At 37.9% G+C, this 16,107-nt stretch overlaps 2 protein-coding genes across 9 annotated transcripts in view; both read left to right on the top strand.

Annotated features, from left to right (window-relative positions):
* Dcma (decima) overlaps window positions 1-3,835 on the top strand; it is a 53,952-nt gene extending 50,117 nt beyond the window's left edge. For 6 of the 7 annotated variants that reach the window (XM_076424741.1, XM_076424732.1, XM_076424760.1 and 3 more), the window contains one exon: window positions 1,254-2,309. In XM_076424741.1, the coding sequence (XP_076280856.1) occupies window positions 1,254-1,426 (173 nt within the window). In that variant the 3' untranslated portion in view covers window positions 1,427-2,309. Of the gene's footprint in view, window positions 1-1,253 lie in introns of all 7 variants that reach the window. The other variant, XM_076424788.1, reaches the window with a different exon arrangement.
* A 5,855-nt stretch (window positions 3,836-9,690) lies between these two features.
* LOC143214875 (low molecular weight phosphotyrosine protein phosphatase-like) lies at window positions 9,691-13,000 on the top strand. 2 transcript variants are annotated; one of them, XM_076436414.1, is made up of 4 exons: window positions 9,691-10,747; window positions 11,589-11,779; window positions 12,232-12,393; window positions 12,830-13,000. In XM_076436414.1, exons 1-4 carry the CDS (start codon window positions 10,723-10,725, stop codon window positions 12,914-12,916), a joined length of 465 nt encoding a protein of 154 aa, XP_076292529.1. In that variant the 5' UTR covers window positions 9,691-10,722; the 3' UTR covers window positions 12,917-13,000. The 2 variants fall into 2 exon arrangements, with proteins under 2 accessions (XP_076292529.1, XP_076292521.1); XM_076436406.1 differs by lacking the exon at window positions 9,691-10,747 and adding an exon at window positions 10,877-11,475.
* The last annotated feature ends 3,107 nt before the right edge of the window (window positions 13,001-16,107 follow it).

Genomic DNA, 16,107 nt, shown 5'->3' on the forward strand with positions numbered 1-16,107 from the left:
CTAGCCTTTCAAAGATGCTAAACAAATTTTGTAATACGTGTTTAAGTCCCTATTTACCACGCTTCATATTAGCTTGCCGAGTTGTCGCTGTCGTTGTCGTTGTCGTTGTCGTTGTTGTTGTATCAGAAGTGGAATCCCGGACCCATGCAATCCCCGCGTACGTATTACGTATACTAGTCCAGTTAACGAAAAGTTGTAGAGGGAAATGGAAGGAACAGAATTTTTAACTTTGAGTCTTCGTTTGGGCTAGTTAGGAGGTAAACATACTAAAAGTCCCTATCCTAAGAGGTGTGCGGGATGCAGGGGGGCACGTAGAAGATCCCCTTTTTCGGTTTTCCGCTTATATTTCGGAAAATATGCATCATACCGATAAGACCATTTCATACAAAATTAAAGCTGACAAAATGTGCCATAAGATTGATTGCATTCAGTTCTTCGCTCTATCACGCATAGTTTCCAAGATATTCGGGCTCAAAGTTCACTAATTGTGCTGAAGAGTTAGTGAACTTTGAGCGCGGATATCTCGGAAACTATGCGAGATAGCGAAAAACTGAACGAAATCAATCTTATGGCACATTTTGTTAGCTTTAAGTTTGTATAGAATGGTCTTATCGCTAAGACGCATAGTTTCCGTGATATAACGGAAAAACGAAAAATGGGTCCTTTTCTACGTGCTCCCTGCTGCACCCCGCTCACCTCCTAGGAGTAGGGACTTTTAGAGTAGGGACTCCCTTAAGTTATATGGCGCATCTAAACTCGTGTGTGAAAAAAATTTTCGCATGGTATGCAGAAGGTTGGCCAGCCCTGATTTAAAGTATCAATAGGAGAAAAGAAATGTCGATAAGTTTGTAAAATTAGAAAAACAAATAAAAAGATAGCCGAATTTTCAACGATCGATTTCACCCCCTAAAAGTGAATTTGGACAACAAAATACATATTCTGAAATGTTCGATATTCCCATTACATATTCTCAAATTGCCAAGTTTGAGGCTGCAGTAGAAGGATGAAAATTGGTCTGACAGCGACGATTGCGTCTGCAATAACAACGTTGAATTCCTCGTGGTATCGCAGTGACGTAATACGAGAACGCTAATGGGCTTCTAGAGCCCGACGAAGAAAAGTACAGTGTCTGAGAGGTCTGTTTTTGCGCGTTGTCCACGCTCGCTTAGGCCTCTAAAACGGTAATCTGTCCTTTCGAGGGTCTCGGCGGTGAAACGTACTTAACGGAATCTCGGCGTTCTATCTGGTTGCAGAGAAGTACACAGCCCTGCAAAATCTGGGAAGCAAAGGGAGCCGGGGCAACGGGCGTAGGACGACTCGCTGGAATCAAAGCAACAGGCCCCCCAGCAGATCCGCCAGACAATCGTCCTACTTCCGTGGCGCGCTGAATCTCTTCTGCTGCGCCGCGAGAGCCAACTACGTTTGAACCGGTCGCGCGGTTTGCCCGCGAAAAGATGCGTCGTTGTTCCTTTGACTCGACTGTGCTCGAACGAATCCTCTAGCGAACAGAAACACTGAGGAACAGAGTATTCCTTCGTCGGATTCAGAGGGCACTGCGCGATGGATTGACGGTGGTGGAAATGGAGAGTAACTCGAGACGAGGGGATACTGTGCATCTGCACAGAGCTGAAAAGAAGACTAGACGGGGTGCGGGCTCGAATGGACACTGGGAACATTATTTTTCGTTATTAATAGTTGTCACAGTCCCGAAAAACTTCTTTCCAGTACTGTATATCCTACGAAAACTAGATACTCAGGTGTCAGCTGAAGAACCAAAACTATGAAAGAATCTGAACGAGCGTGGATCGTATTTTCTGACGAGGCAGGGTACAATGGCTAAGCAGGGTGGGTGGTTTCATGGAGAAGTCAGTGGCGAGAGGAGGTGCATGTGTGGAAGAAGAGGTTTACAGAGAACAGTATCCACTCGGTCCTACTAGCACCTGCCTCAAACCTTTCACTCTATTTGTTAAGCTGCTGATGGCTTTAAAGAGGGAGAGGAGGGAAAGAAAGCTGATCAATAAGAAAAGACTGAAAGGAGGATGGTCGTTCTGTCCCACTGACTCCTCCCTGAACCCATTCACCGAGGGGCTGCTCAGTGGTCGCAAGATTCGGACTTTGCTGTGAACACTATCGGGGGATTAGAGCTTCTGGATCTTCGAACTGTTTCCTTTTGGCAGCTCGATCGCCTATGATTATATACAGGGTGTCCCAAAATTCGTGAAAATCCCGAAGGGGGGTAGTTCCTGAGACCATTTCAAGCGACATTTTCCTTTGCAAAAATGTTATCCGCGGCTTTGTTTAGGAGTTATTAACGAAAAACACGGACCGATCAGAGCGCGATCTAGACGCGAGTTGCCATACTCGGCCAATAGACATGAATAGACATTTGGCGCGCCGGGCCGACTGTGGCAACTCGCGTCTAGGTCGCGCTCTGATTGGTCCGTGTTTTTCGTTAATAACTCGCAAACAAAGCCGCGGATAACATTTTTGCAAAGGAAAATGTCGCTTGAAATGGTCTCAGGAACCACCCCCTTTGGGGATTTTCACGAATTTTGGGACACCCTGTATAATAATTCGACACTTTAACCCTCATCCCCGTCCATCATTTTCCGAAATTTGTCCTCTGGTCAAATTAACACGATGGCACAAATCACAGTTGAATTGTTAAACGACTTGTTCGAAAATTATACACTGTCAGAAGATAAGAGATCAACATTACCGAACTCTGGAAAATGGAAATCAATTTGCCTTCGCAGTGTCACAAATTAAATAGATAAGATTTGATTAAAAATTAAATATATTTGACTAACGGATAAAAATTCACAAATAAATGAACATACAGGATGTACCGTGAGGATGAGGGTTAATCTACATATAATGTCCTCTGGATGATTCTTTTACTATTCCTCGTCTCGAAAACTGAAACCAAAATCACTGTATCACCCTAGGTTTTCGAAAACTGAAAAATTAGGTTCGCCGAAAAACGTTTCTTTCAGAGCTCCGGGATTATGGTGAGTAAATTGAACTTCGATCTTCTTACCGTGTAGTATGAACACCATAAGAAAGAAAACGAAACGAAGAGATGCCAAAGAGAATTGTTCATGACCCGCCTCGTTTTCTAACCAAACGTAACGATCAACTAGACAGTTAGTTGATGAAAACCTGACGCAAGCTTTATTTAGTTGATAAGTACAGATCTATAGATATATAAATATACGCATAAAGAAGAATATATATACATACGTTTCAGTAAAACGAACATATTTTTTTAATATGAAGAGTTTCATTTACTACGGAATCGTTCAGAGTTGAATTTGACGCCACGCTGCGGACGTCCATGCAAATTACCATTTTTCACGGGCTGTTTTATAAAGATTTTGGTCGAGGTTGAATTGATGAAAATAATTACGATTTATTCGGTAAGAGTTATTTGCGTAACGCAACGTCTCCGACATACACTTCTCAATGCACTGTTCCTTGTATTGAACTTAGAAATTATAAATTGTAAACGTATCGACGTCCGCAGTCGGATTATCATATATTTTCCTTCCTCCGCTCTGCATCATTAAACGATATCAATCAAAACGTATTTATAGGAGAGGCAAGGATCGATGTTAGGTATCATTGTTATCGATGTAATGTCATTTGATCGTGTAACTATACGTTGAGATCGTGAGTACTCCGATGCTGTTTCACGTTAGCATATACTTCACATATAGTCCAGTGAATGAAAAGTTGTAGAGGGAAATGAAAGGAACAGAATTTTTTTAACTTTGGGTCTTTGTTTGCACTAGTGTTAGGAGGTAAATATACTAAAAGTCCCTATCCTAGGAGGTGTGCGGGGTGCAGGGGGGCACGTAGAAGGTCCCCTTTTTCGGTTTTCCGCTTATATCTCGGAAACTATGTGTCCTAGCGATAAGACCACTCTATACAAAATTAAAGCTGACAATATGTGCCATAAGATTGATTCTATTCAGTTTTTCGCTATTTCGCATAGTTTCCGAGATATCCGCGCTCAAAGTTCACTAATTGTGCTGAAGAGTTAGCTAGTCAAGTAAAGCAAAACACGTGAGGCAAAAATTTCTTTTTCACAATTAGAGAACTTTGAGCGCGGATATCTCGGAAACTATGCGAGATAGCGAAAAACTAAATACAATCAATCTTATGGCACACATTGTCAGCTTTAATTTTGTATAGAATAGTCTTATCGCTAGGACACACAGTTTCCGAGATATAAGCGAAAAACCGAAAAAGAGGACCTTTTACGTGCCCCCTGCACCCGCACACCTCCTAGGATAGGGACTTTTAGTATGTTTACCTCCTAACTGGTCCAAACAAAGTCCCAAAGTCCCAAAAAAATTGTGTTCCTTCCATTTCCCTCTACACCCCCCTTATGAGCATTTATTGACTGGACTAATAGACTTAGCGATTATTTTAATACTACAGTTGTTAATTATTATTTTCTGTTTTACTCACAATCAGTTTACCAACACGCTTTTCTCATATAATTTCGTAAAGAATAACATGATCCCTAACGTGAAATACCTGTAAATGCAAACATTCCGTGCTACATCTGCGACAACTTTCCATTCTAGTACCACTGATAATTTTCAGATACGCCGTAAGATTAATTAATTTTAATTACTCAATAAAATATTCATACTCCACAGCTATACCTGTGGACTGAAAAGGCAGAGGGACTTATGAATATCATATCTGTTCGCATAAAATTAACATGAATTACATTGTCGATTATTCACTACTACATATCGCTGCTCCGGACGTATAATGACGCAACTGTAAAATTTTGTGAAATTGACTTTATTGTGTTGGCGGGCTCAAAAATGCATTTACTAGATGTTTGTAAATCTACATAATGTAAATCGAGACTGGTATTTATTATTTTATCAATTGAAATTACATAAAAGTTGCAATTATAACCCACAATGTCTACATATAAACTACTCTGATGGAAGAATTAAACCGAATTTTCAATTTTTGCAGTTGTGTCATTGTACTTCCGGAGCAGCGATATGTGTTTTAAGGATGTTCAGGAGGTACAATAGGAAACAAAAGTACAAAAAATTCGAAATTCATCAATATCTTGGCAATGAAAGCCATTCATGAGTATATTTTGCATTAAAAAGATATATTTATTTAAAAAGCTTTCGTTTAATTAGTGAATTTCATGTTATATTTATTTTTTAATCAAATTGTCTTCATATTATAAAAAATTGTAAGTGACTTTTGCGAATAATTGTACCCTCTGATTGTAGCTATATTCAGTGGTGTACACAGTTGTCGTGTTTCCATGCTAGTGAGAAGGACAACACGATAAATTTGACGTTTTATAACAGTTTATAATTTTTTGCTCTGTAACTGTTTAGTGAATCCTAATAAATTTTGAACATCCTTAACCATCATCTCGCCATTCATTTTTTCCACTTGAGGGGTTATTCTGGTCCAAAACATTATTTCTACGCCATTTGTGGCATTCCTTCCTTGTATGGATTTTTGATAATATTTATTATTACTTGGAGACTCTACAGAGTTTTTAAAAAATTACGTGAGCCGCACTTCTTTGAACAAATACCTATTTCTTTAAAAAAATTGTTCACTGACTGATACCGTTCCGAACGTTCTGATAGTTTGAAACAAACAAATGAAGTAGTTTCTTTCATCAGTATAAATATATACATTATTCAAAACGTTAAAGCATTTTCAAGTTTGGATATCAATTTTTTTACGGAGAGATTTATTGTAAATTTTGGTTTATGCAACGAGTCTGCTGAAAATTCTCGCGAACTTTGAGGTCTGTTGGACAAGTAGATCTTGAGATATCGTGTCAGCTATGTCGGAAAATAAGGTTTCAAGAGAAACACGTTTCAAGTTGCTCCTATCAGTTATATGTATGTATATTGAGATATGTATACTTACTTGAAACATTCGTAACTTCGTCATCTGTACGAATTGAAATATGAAATGTGTCCGACGACATACGCTTCAAGAAAATGCAACGAAGTTCTAACCCAGAATGCCTCCTCAATTTGTCCCTTAACGTCACATTTACATAATGATAAAAGAAGATGAATAAGTAAGTAAACCAACTTTGTAAATTCCTTCTCTAAAAATGAAGAACTAAGGTAACGCGCGATAAGTATAAAATAAAATAATTCGCGGCTTTTGTGACTAGTAAAACGGTGTACAGAACACGCTATTTGTTGAAACTCGGTGAAAAATGTGTTTGATTGATTAATGCACGTCATACAGTTCTGTTAATAAAATTGACGTTTCCGTTGTTGTAAGCGTGACAAACTGCTAGCAATTTTTTCGCGAAAAAGCTACGTGACCTGAACGAAAAGCCACGTAGAAACGGCCAGGCAGGGAGAGTGTTAATGCACAAGTAATTATCGTCGTACGTAAACGATCTTGAACTTTGAGCGCACACGGTTTAAAGTATTACAGGAAAGTAGATCACTAAATGCCAATCAAATTAAATGTTAACGAGTCGAGTATTGTTGTAAGTGGACCAACACGATGACGCATGGCGCTCGTTTGCGACGATAGCGAGGCGTCTTAAAGTAAAAACGTATGCAACGCGCTTAAAATAAGATAAATTTTAGAGAAATTATACGCCCCATTTTTAACCTTTATGGTAATTTACCACATATCTTTAACCCTATCTACATACTACGATTGTTCTTTACGTCCGTGACGATCAGAACTTATTCTTTATCCTTCATAATTTTCCAGAAAGGAAATAAAATTTGTATTTCTAATTTATTTTAATTCAAAAGAAATTGAGAAAACATTGTTTTGTAGAAACATATATCCTCAAGATGAGGTACCAGTTGATGTATAAAGAATAATTCGATGTTTTAGACTGGTTTTGTGAATTAATCTCCTTAAACACTTCCGTCGACGACCAACGAAGCGAAATTATTCATTTCTTTTCAACTTCGCAGAACCATCGACGAGGAAAATTCGTTCCGAAGTCTACGAGAATTAACCTGTAACGATTTAAATTTCTATCAATGTTTGCAATCTCGTTCTAATATTTATACTCGATCGAAACTTTGATGGAAGCACGTGCTCCGCTGAAATCGCAAACGAACGACATCGTTCCATACATGGTTTATTTTAGAATTAAGTATTATCGGATATATCGTACTGTATGAATGTTGAGCAAATTCAGAGATACATATATGTATGTATATGTATGCGGAGGCAAGTTAACGCATATGTGAAGTATCTTTGTCTCACGAATTCTGAATTATTTTTCTAGAAGATGAACATGTATATTACTATCATTTTTACTTTGAACTGCTATTAAACGGATCGTACGTGATTTCTGAGCAGTAGTGTGACACTGTGACATGCGAGACACTCCGCATATGTGCGTTTACCATTCCACAACTATCGGTAGAAACTAGAAACTTACTTATCGTCATTCCCCTGACGCAACGCTAAATATACCATAGCATAAACGTGAACAGCATGTTAACGATTCGAATATGTTCAGCGAACATCAGCATCGCATTTATGTTAATTCCAGCATGCCAACGAGGTCGGCAAAAGTAGCATAATTTTACCATCATAGTTCAAGAATGAATGGCTAATGTTCCTTGCTGATTAACACTAGAACTACCAGAGCAGTCCAAATGACCCATTTTCAATCTTTTACGATTATTGAAACTGTAACGATGCTTTTACAGAATATTATTAACATCCGGGAGCGGTTTTGATGATTATACTATATGGTAACGCTCAGCTTCATTTAGACAGTTGTGTATCAATTGTTTATTGATCTTATTGCACCCATTGGAAAATGGATCCATTCAAATTTCAAATATCTACGTGATAATAAAAATCAACAAAATATGCAGTACGTAGAATCTTGTCATTTTTATACAACATTTTAGAAACATTACGTTCCGTGCTCTCGGTAGTTCTAGTGCTAAAAGTATCAGAAATTGTTAACCCTCGGAAGACGGATGTTCTTGACGACTTCATAGGCCACCATGCCTCTATGTTTCTTACTTGCTCATTCTTTTTAGCAATGGTTTCCAACTATGATCCCCACATTAGATCTAAGTAACGAATAAATAAAATTAGTAGGGGTGTGCGGGTACCCGAAATTTCGGGTTCGGGTCGGGATCCCGAAAGTTTATAAACTTCGGGTACCCAAAGTTAAAGTTGTATTTATACAGGGTGAGTCCGAAGAAACGGAACACCTAAATATCTCCGTTACTTTTCGTTGTACAAAAAAACTTCTTCGGACAAAGTTACACTGTTTGCAGGGCCACGTGTAACGATTTAAGGGCAAAAATTTTCAAGGTCATCTTTTTTACACGATTTAAACGTCATCGATATTTTTTTAAATGGAATGAGGTATTTTTTAATACATCAATCGAGGCAGCTGGACATTCGTTACCAAAAAGTACTAACCCATGTATGTCGAGAAGTTAGTAGTTCAGGAGATATTTCGATTTAAATAACTCTAAAACACCATTACTGTCGTACTAACAATAAGACGTTACACAAGTAAGTAAACGCCAACATCAATTTAAATTTCAATGTCAATTTTTCAATTTCAATATCAAGCCTTCAATTTCAATTTCCACTCGTCAATTTCAACTCTTCAATTTCAACATTAATTTCAACTTAAATTTCTACTATTCCATTTCAACTTCAATTTCTATTCTTCCATTTCAACTTCAATTTTTCAATTTCATACCGTTAATATCAACTTCAATTTCAATATCAACTCTTCAATTTCAATATCAACCCTTCAACTTCAATTTCAATTTCAACTCTTCAATTTCAATTTTTCAATTTCAATTCGTTAATTTCAACTCTTCGCTTTCAATTTCAACATCAATTTTTTCATTTCAATTTCATTTCGTTAGTTTCAACTTTTCAATTTCAACGTCAATTTTTCAATTTCAACTTCAATTTTTCAATTTCAACGTCAATTTTTCAATTTCAATTCGTTAATTTCAAATCTTCAATTTCATTTTCAACGTCAATTTTTCAATTTCAATCTTAACTCTTCAATTTACACTAGCAGGTAAACGCTAACGTCTTAGTACGACAGTAATGGTGTTTTAGAGTTATTTAAATCGAAATATCTCGTGAACTACTAACTTTTCGACATACATAGGTTAGTACTTTTTTACAACGAATGTCCAGTTGCATCGATTGATGTATTAAAAAATACCTCATTCCATTAAAAAAATATCGATGACCTTGAAATCTCATAAAAAAATGAGCTCGAAAATTTTTTCCCTTACTCCGTTACATGTGGCCCTTCAAACAGTGTAACTTTGTCCTAAGAAGTTTTTTTGTACAACGAAAAGTAACGGAGATATTTAAGTGTTCCGTTTCGTCGGACGATGAACACTAAAAAGAACACTAAAACACACGCCATGCTGCGGCGCCATGCGCATGTTGGAAAACAACGGAGGGGCAATAGTAGGCTATGGTGGGGGTATGGTTTAGTACCACAGTACCACAGCCTTGGCATCAGTGAGCGGTACGCGTCAGCAGTGATGCCGAAATCGTGGTACTGTGGTACTAAGCCGTGGTACGAGACCCCCCCACTATGACCTACCGTTGCCCCTACTGGCCTTCTCCAACTCGCTCGCGCGCTACACTCACCAACGTACCTCTCCTAGGATATGATACCCAGTGTTAGTGGGAAGAGTGGGGCGGGCTCAGCGTAGTACCGTGGCGAGGGGCACAGCGGTAAGGGGCCTGGCACGCGCGGAATATGGCAAGCCTGGTCCAGACAGGGGTAATCGAAAAAAAAGGAATCGGGAGGAATACAAGTACCCCCTCTCTGATGACCAGAGTAATATGTGACACGTTGCGCGACGAGAATAGAGTGAGGCAGAGTGAGTGGAGTGAGGCGAATGGAAGACACGTTGCGCGTGCGCGGTAGGGACTGAACGGTGGAATAGGATAGCGGAAGGGGATAAGGTGGAGAGCCTGGAGGGGGAAAAGATGTTGGTTTCAGTGTCGCCAGAAAGTGACCGAACCGTCACTCGAGGGGAATACAAGGTACCCCCTCTCTGATGACCAGAGTAATATGTGACACGTTGCGCGTGCGCGATGGAGACGCAACAACGACTGACATTTCGCAGGTTTTAGGTTATTGCCGCGTATCGTATCGTACCTATTATGTACATGTACCTACTTAATGAAATGAATCATGTGGATCGTTCTAAATAGAGACTGTAAACATTCTTTATTATAAATAAAATTAATTGTAACATGTGGGAGTTTCAGTCGTGAAGCGAAGTATGAATGCTTACTATTTATATGTACAATTGAAAAAATCTTGAAATCTGTATGTATGTAGTACTGAGTTACATTCCAGTAAAATCAATAAATCATAATATATTTTAACACTGTTAACCCTCATACGCTCCTCAAAAATAGTTGCATAAAAGAGACTGGGATAATAAATTCACTCATTTTTCTTCTACATGATAAATTGACAAATTATGTTTTATTTGTAACGTTACATTTTAAAGAAATACAACTCACAACATAGACATAAATGGATCAATAATTACATAGTATGTGAAATAAGTAAATGGGTGAATTTTACGCGGCAATAACCTAAAACCTGCGAAATGTCATGTCATTGTTGCGTCCCCATCGCGCACGCGCAACGTGTCTTCCATTCGCCCCACTAAATCTTCGTCGCGCACGCGCATGAACTCTGGTCATCAGAGAGAGGGTACATCATTTCACTTAGGGTCCATTCCGATTCACGCATGATGCGCATACACTGTATAGTGCAGTGTTCCGATTGAAGCAAGCGTAACTCGCGCATGCGCGGCCAAGACAGTAGCGTATCTACGCTGACGCAGCCGAGCGGCCAGGGCCCTGATGCCTTGAGGCAGTTATATTGGCGGGAATGTACCGGTGTTATTAGCGGGACGACTGATGGACGAGAGACGTGACGCGGAACGTTAATATTTTATTATAAAATGGCAGTGAATAGTGAAGAAAGACTTTTTAAAAGTATGTGGGGTGCTCAAGCTATCCGATTTCATCGAAATAGTTACGCTACTGAGGCTGAAATTGCCGCGCATGCGCGAGTTACGCTTGCTTCAATCGGAACACTGGTATAGTGTAGTATAGGAGCATATAGGAGTCTCTATGCATACACTATACAGTGTATGCGCATCATGCGTGAATCGGAATGCACCCCGTGACTCCCCTCATCTGGCGACACTGGTAAACACCAGTAAACACTTGTAAACAATCTCATTTCTCGTTTCCTCTCTGGTTTACTGTTGTATTATCTTCAAAGTTGGTCAAAGTTCAAAGTGATTAGGACTCACATGATTGGGTTATCTCTTTACAACTAATTTACAACACCTTACCCACCTCTTTAGTTGAAGAAGTAGTAAAACATTTATAATATGGCACCAAAGAAAAAAGTACTTATGATTTGTTTAGGTAAGTCATATAATATTTATGCAAGTGATCATCACACTAGAGTGAAGTGCTGCACTAACTCGGCGGCGGTACTTTTGACACCTGTATGGAAAAATGAATTTTAATTTGCACAGGGAACATTTGTCGTTCACCTATAGCAGAGGCTGTATTTATGGATCAAGCGAAGAAATTAGGTGTGGATCATTTATGGGGTGTAGAAAGTGCAGCTCTCATTGGTTACCACACGGGTAAAGGTCCAGATCACAGAGCTATGTCAACGCTAAGAAACAACGGTATCACAGATTACTCTCATAAAGCACGACCTGTGAGTAAAGACCTTATTATTTAAATAACATGTACAGCTTGTCAAATCTAGCTGTGCGGCTGAATGTCTCCCACAAGGGGAAATGTCCCTGCTGCGCAATGGTAAATAGGCAGAACTTCGCAACAATAGAGAACTGATCGTCACCTATCAAACGTTGTACGTGGCAACAGTTCAGTTAAAAAGTAAAGTGACACAAGTTTATTCACACAAACATATAAACAGTTGTTTTGTATGTTTACTGCTGTAAGAAATAATGGACAGTACGCACTTTTGACGAGGTGTGTACCTTACCGTTCATATGTTGCATCCTTCTCTCGTCGAGTGCAGTCTTTGTTTTTGTCTGCGCATTCCTAAATTTTGGTCAACCGCACAGCTAGATTTGACAAAGCTGTACATATACATACAATCATATTATACTTCAAATAATAATACTTTTGTATGATTTGTTATAGATTACTGTGGAGGACTTTAATACATTCGATTGGATATTTGGAATGGACAATAGTAATATGCGAGAATTAGATGATATGAAACCTGCGGATGGCACTGCTAAAGTTGAGCTTCTTGGAAGTTATGATCCTCAAAAGGAAACTATAATAAGAGATCCTTATTATGTAAACATTCTTAATTTTCTTTATATTTTAAAATGTTTTTTATATTTATACATGATCACATACATCAGGCCTGAGCAATGCTGGCTCATGGAACAGATGTGGCTACTTTGCCTGCTCAGCGAGTCAGTCCCCACCATGTCCACTCCGACTCTTTCTTCACCACGAGCCCCACGATGCTGCACCGGCAGGTTACTCACTTTCAACAATTCTTTCGGCTCTGCGGATTCTTTACCTCTGTACCTGAATCGTCCCTAAGAAGAGTCGGAGTGGACGTGTTGGGAAGTGACTCGCAGAGCAGACGAAGAGGAAAAGCAGTCACATCTGTTCCACGAGCCAGCATTGCCCAGGGCTGACATATACCAATTTACATATTATAATGATTTAATTAATGATCTCTGTTAGACAAAGGTTAAATTGATAAAACTTTTATTTACAGGATAGTGGCAGTGCTGGATTTCAAACAGCATACGACCAATGTGTTCGGAGTATAAATGCTTTCCTACAAAAACATTCGGAAAATTAAAATAATTATTCCAAATGTTACTGAGAAATTGTACATATAAAAATTTATAAAAAAGTAATAAATGCTTGTTTATATATATTAAAATTTTGATTTGTTACTATATTAAAAATTTGCCGAATTAGAAGTCCTGTTTTTAATGATGTTTATAAGATATCAATATTAGGGGTGTGTACGTGGGTAACCGAAATTTCGGGATACTGCACATCCCTAATAAATATCATAGTTACTTATCGGTGTATACGCATCTCTATATCTCTATATATAAAAATGCAGTCCTGACTCATTCACTCACTCACTGATCAACGCCCAGGCTAAACCCTAGGACCTAGAAAGCTGAAATTTTGCACAGAGGTTTCCTTTATGATCTATACAAGGGATAAGAAAGGATATTTCGAAATTCAACCCCCAAGGGGGTGAAAAGGGGTTGCAACGTTTGTATGAGGAATATTTTGTTCGTGGTTGGATTTACTTCATACTTGGTCTTAATGCTCTTTGATATAATTAATCAAACACCTGTTTCGGCATTTTAAAAAATTGATCCCCTAAGGGGGTGAAAAGGGGTTTTGAAATCTAAGATGGCGGCATGACATAAAATTAAAAAAAACTCTATAGGGGTGAATGGGGGGTTAAAAGGTTTAATAGAGAAACAATATCAATTTCCGAGGGCATTAAATGGTTTTCTGTGCGAGCGAAGCCGCGGGCAAAAGCTAGTATACTATATTTTAAAAAATTGATCCCCTAAGGGGGTGGAAAGGGGTTTTGAAATCTAAGATGGCGGCATGACATAAAATTAAAACTCTATTTATAGGGGTGAATGGGGGGTTAAAAGGTTTAATAGAGAAACAATATCAATTTCCGAGGGCATTAAACGGTTTTCTGTGCGAGCGAAACCGCGGGCAAAAGCTAGTATACTATATATTTAGTGTAATTTTATTTTATTTTTCAAGGACTCTTTCACATAACCTTAAGAAACGTTGTGTATTTATTTAGGTACTATTAGCCTAGGAAACTTATACCTAATTTCTAAGTTATTACACAAAGACATGGCACAGAAAAAGAAGGTGTTAATGGTATGTTTAGGTACGTGTCAAAATATACATAAACTACGTGGAAAACCAGTATACCTTTCTGATTTCATAATTTTCTATTTCAGGAAACAGCTGTCGCTCTCCAATTGCAGAAGCTGTTTTCTCTGATCATTTAAAACGAATGAATCTCAATGATTTGTGGGAAGTAGACAGCGCTGCAATTCTGCAGTATCATGTGAATAAAAGACCAGAGCCTAGAGCTATAGCTACGCTTTGCAAAAATGGTATTACACAGTATACTCATAAGGCACGAATGGTAAGTGAAATTAAAGTTTATTATTTATAGGTAATATTTATATAGGTAATGTCTTTAGATCAAGAAAGAAGATTTCTATAAATTTGATTGGATATTTGGGATGGATGGTGGAATAGTCTACGAATTATATGAAATACAACCAGAAGATAGTGGAGCAAAAATTGAACCTCTTGGAAAGTATGATCCAACTGGAGAACTCAATATACGAGATCCTCTATTTGTAAATATTAGCATTTATCCATTTATATTAAAACCTGTTCTTATAAATTAACAAATTATTTATTTATATTGCTTATTTGTAGGATGATGACAGTGCTGGATTTGAAAAAGCATTTGAACAGGCTGATAGAAGTATAAAAGAGTTTTTAAACAAATATTCAGGTCATTTTTATGAATTAACATGCTTTCTCACTTACACATGATATTTTATACAGAACGTGTGTTTTATAGAGCTGTTGTATTTCTAGATTCAAATTAACTGTGCTTACGTTATGAAATATCGCCAAAGTAATCAAATTTTGCAGAATCCAAGTAAATGGAAATAAAACTTGTAAGTATGAAATTATATACAAGGTGTAGCCGGACGGGTGGTACAACCTAGCAGGAGGTGATACTACATGTAAAAATATGTCGAAGAAATAAGGAATAACATTTTTTTGTTTGACGCTTCGATTTCGAGAAAATCGAGTTTGAAAATGGAGCGAATACACGTGCTATGCATAGGAATCGTTTGACGCGTCTGACCATGATTAACCAATTCTACTTTCTGCATACACTAAAGCAGTACATACTCCCCAACCTTTTTATCGCCGCGGACCGGTCAACGTTTGATAATAATTTTACCGCGGCCCGCTGAGGTGGGGGGGGGGGGGGGGGGGGGAGAGGGACGTTAATTGTTTATACTTCAGATTGTTCTGATTTAATAATTTTAATTTAATTGTATTTAATGTTCCTTGGGCGGGCCGGTACCATTTGATCCACGGACCGGGGGTTGGGGATCATTGTACTAAAGCACGCGAACCTTGCGGAACTTTAAACTCGATTTTCTCGTAAACAAAGCGTCAAACAAAAAAATGTTATTCCTTTTTTTCGACTTAATTTTACATGTAGTATCATCCCCTGCTCGGTTGTACCACCCGTCCGTCCGGCCACACCCTATATACCTACATGTTGTATATGTATAATACAGTGTAGCGGACAAAAGTTTTAGACCGCTCTAAAGAAGACGATAACTTTTTTAATATTGTACTATATGATTTGAACTTTTTTGAGAAGCTAGAGCAATTAGTTTACTCAAGGATGTAAAAAGAAAGTTTTTCAAAAATTTCAATTGATCGGAATTGTTGAAAAAATACTAACAGTTGAATTTTTAACTTTTTTATGTGGGTCTATATTGAAAATTTAAAAAATAAGTTTTGTAGATCTGTGTGAATTAAACATATTCTGAAAATTTCGTCAAAATCGGTCGACGTTGTAATGAGCTACAAACGTTTAAAAATGGTAAAAATTGCAGATTTTCACGATTTTCGGCAATAAATCGTAGCTCATTGCAACGTCGACCGATTTTGACGAAATTTTCAGAATATGTTTAATTGACACAGATCTACAAAACGTATTTTTTAAATTTTCAATACAGGCCCACATAAAAAAGTTAAAAATTAAACTTTTAGTATTTTTTCAACAATTCCGATCAATTGCAATTTTTGGAAAAATTTCTTTTTACATCCTTTAGTAAACTAATTGCTCTAGCTTCCCAAAAAAGTTCAAATCGTATAGTACGATATTAAAAAAGTTATCGTCTTCTTTAGAGCGGTCTTAAACTTTTGTCCGCTACTGTATATCCCAAC

This window comes from Lasioglossum baleicum, chromosome 1 (assembly GCF_051020765.1).
Source record: "Lasioglossum baleicum chromosome 1, iyLasBale1, whole genome shotgun sequence".
NCBI classification, from domain to species: Eukaryota; Metazoa; Arthropoda; class Insecta; order Hymenoptera; family Halictidae; genus Lasioglossum; species Lasioglossum baleicum.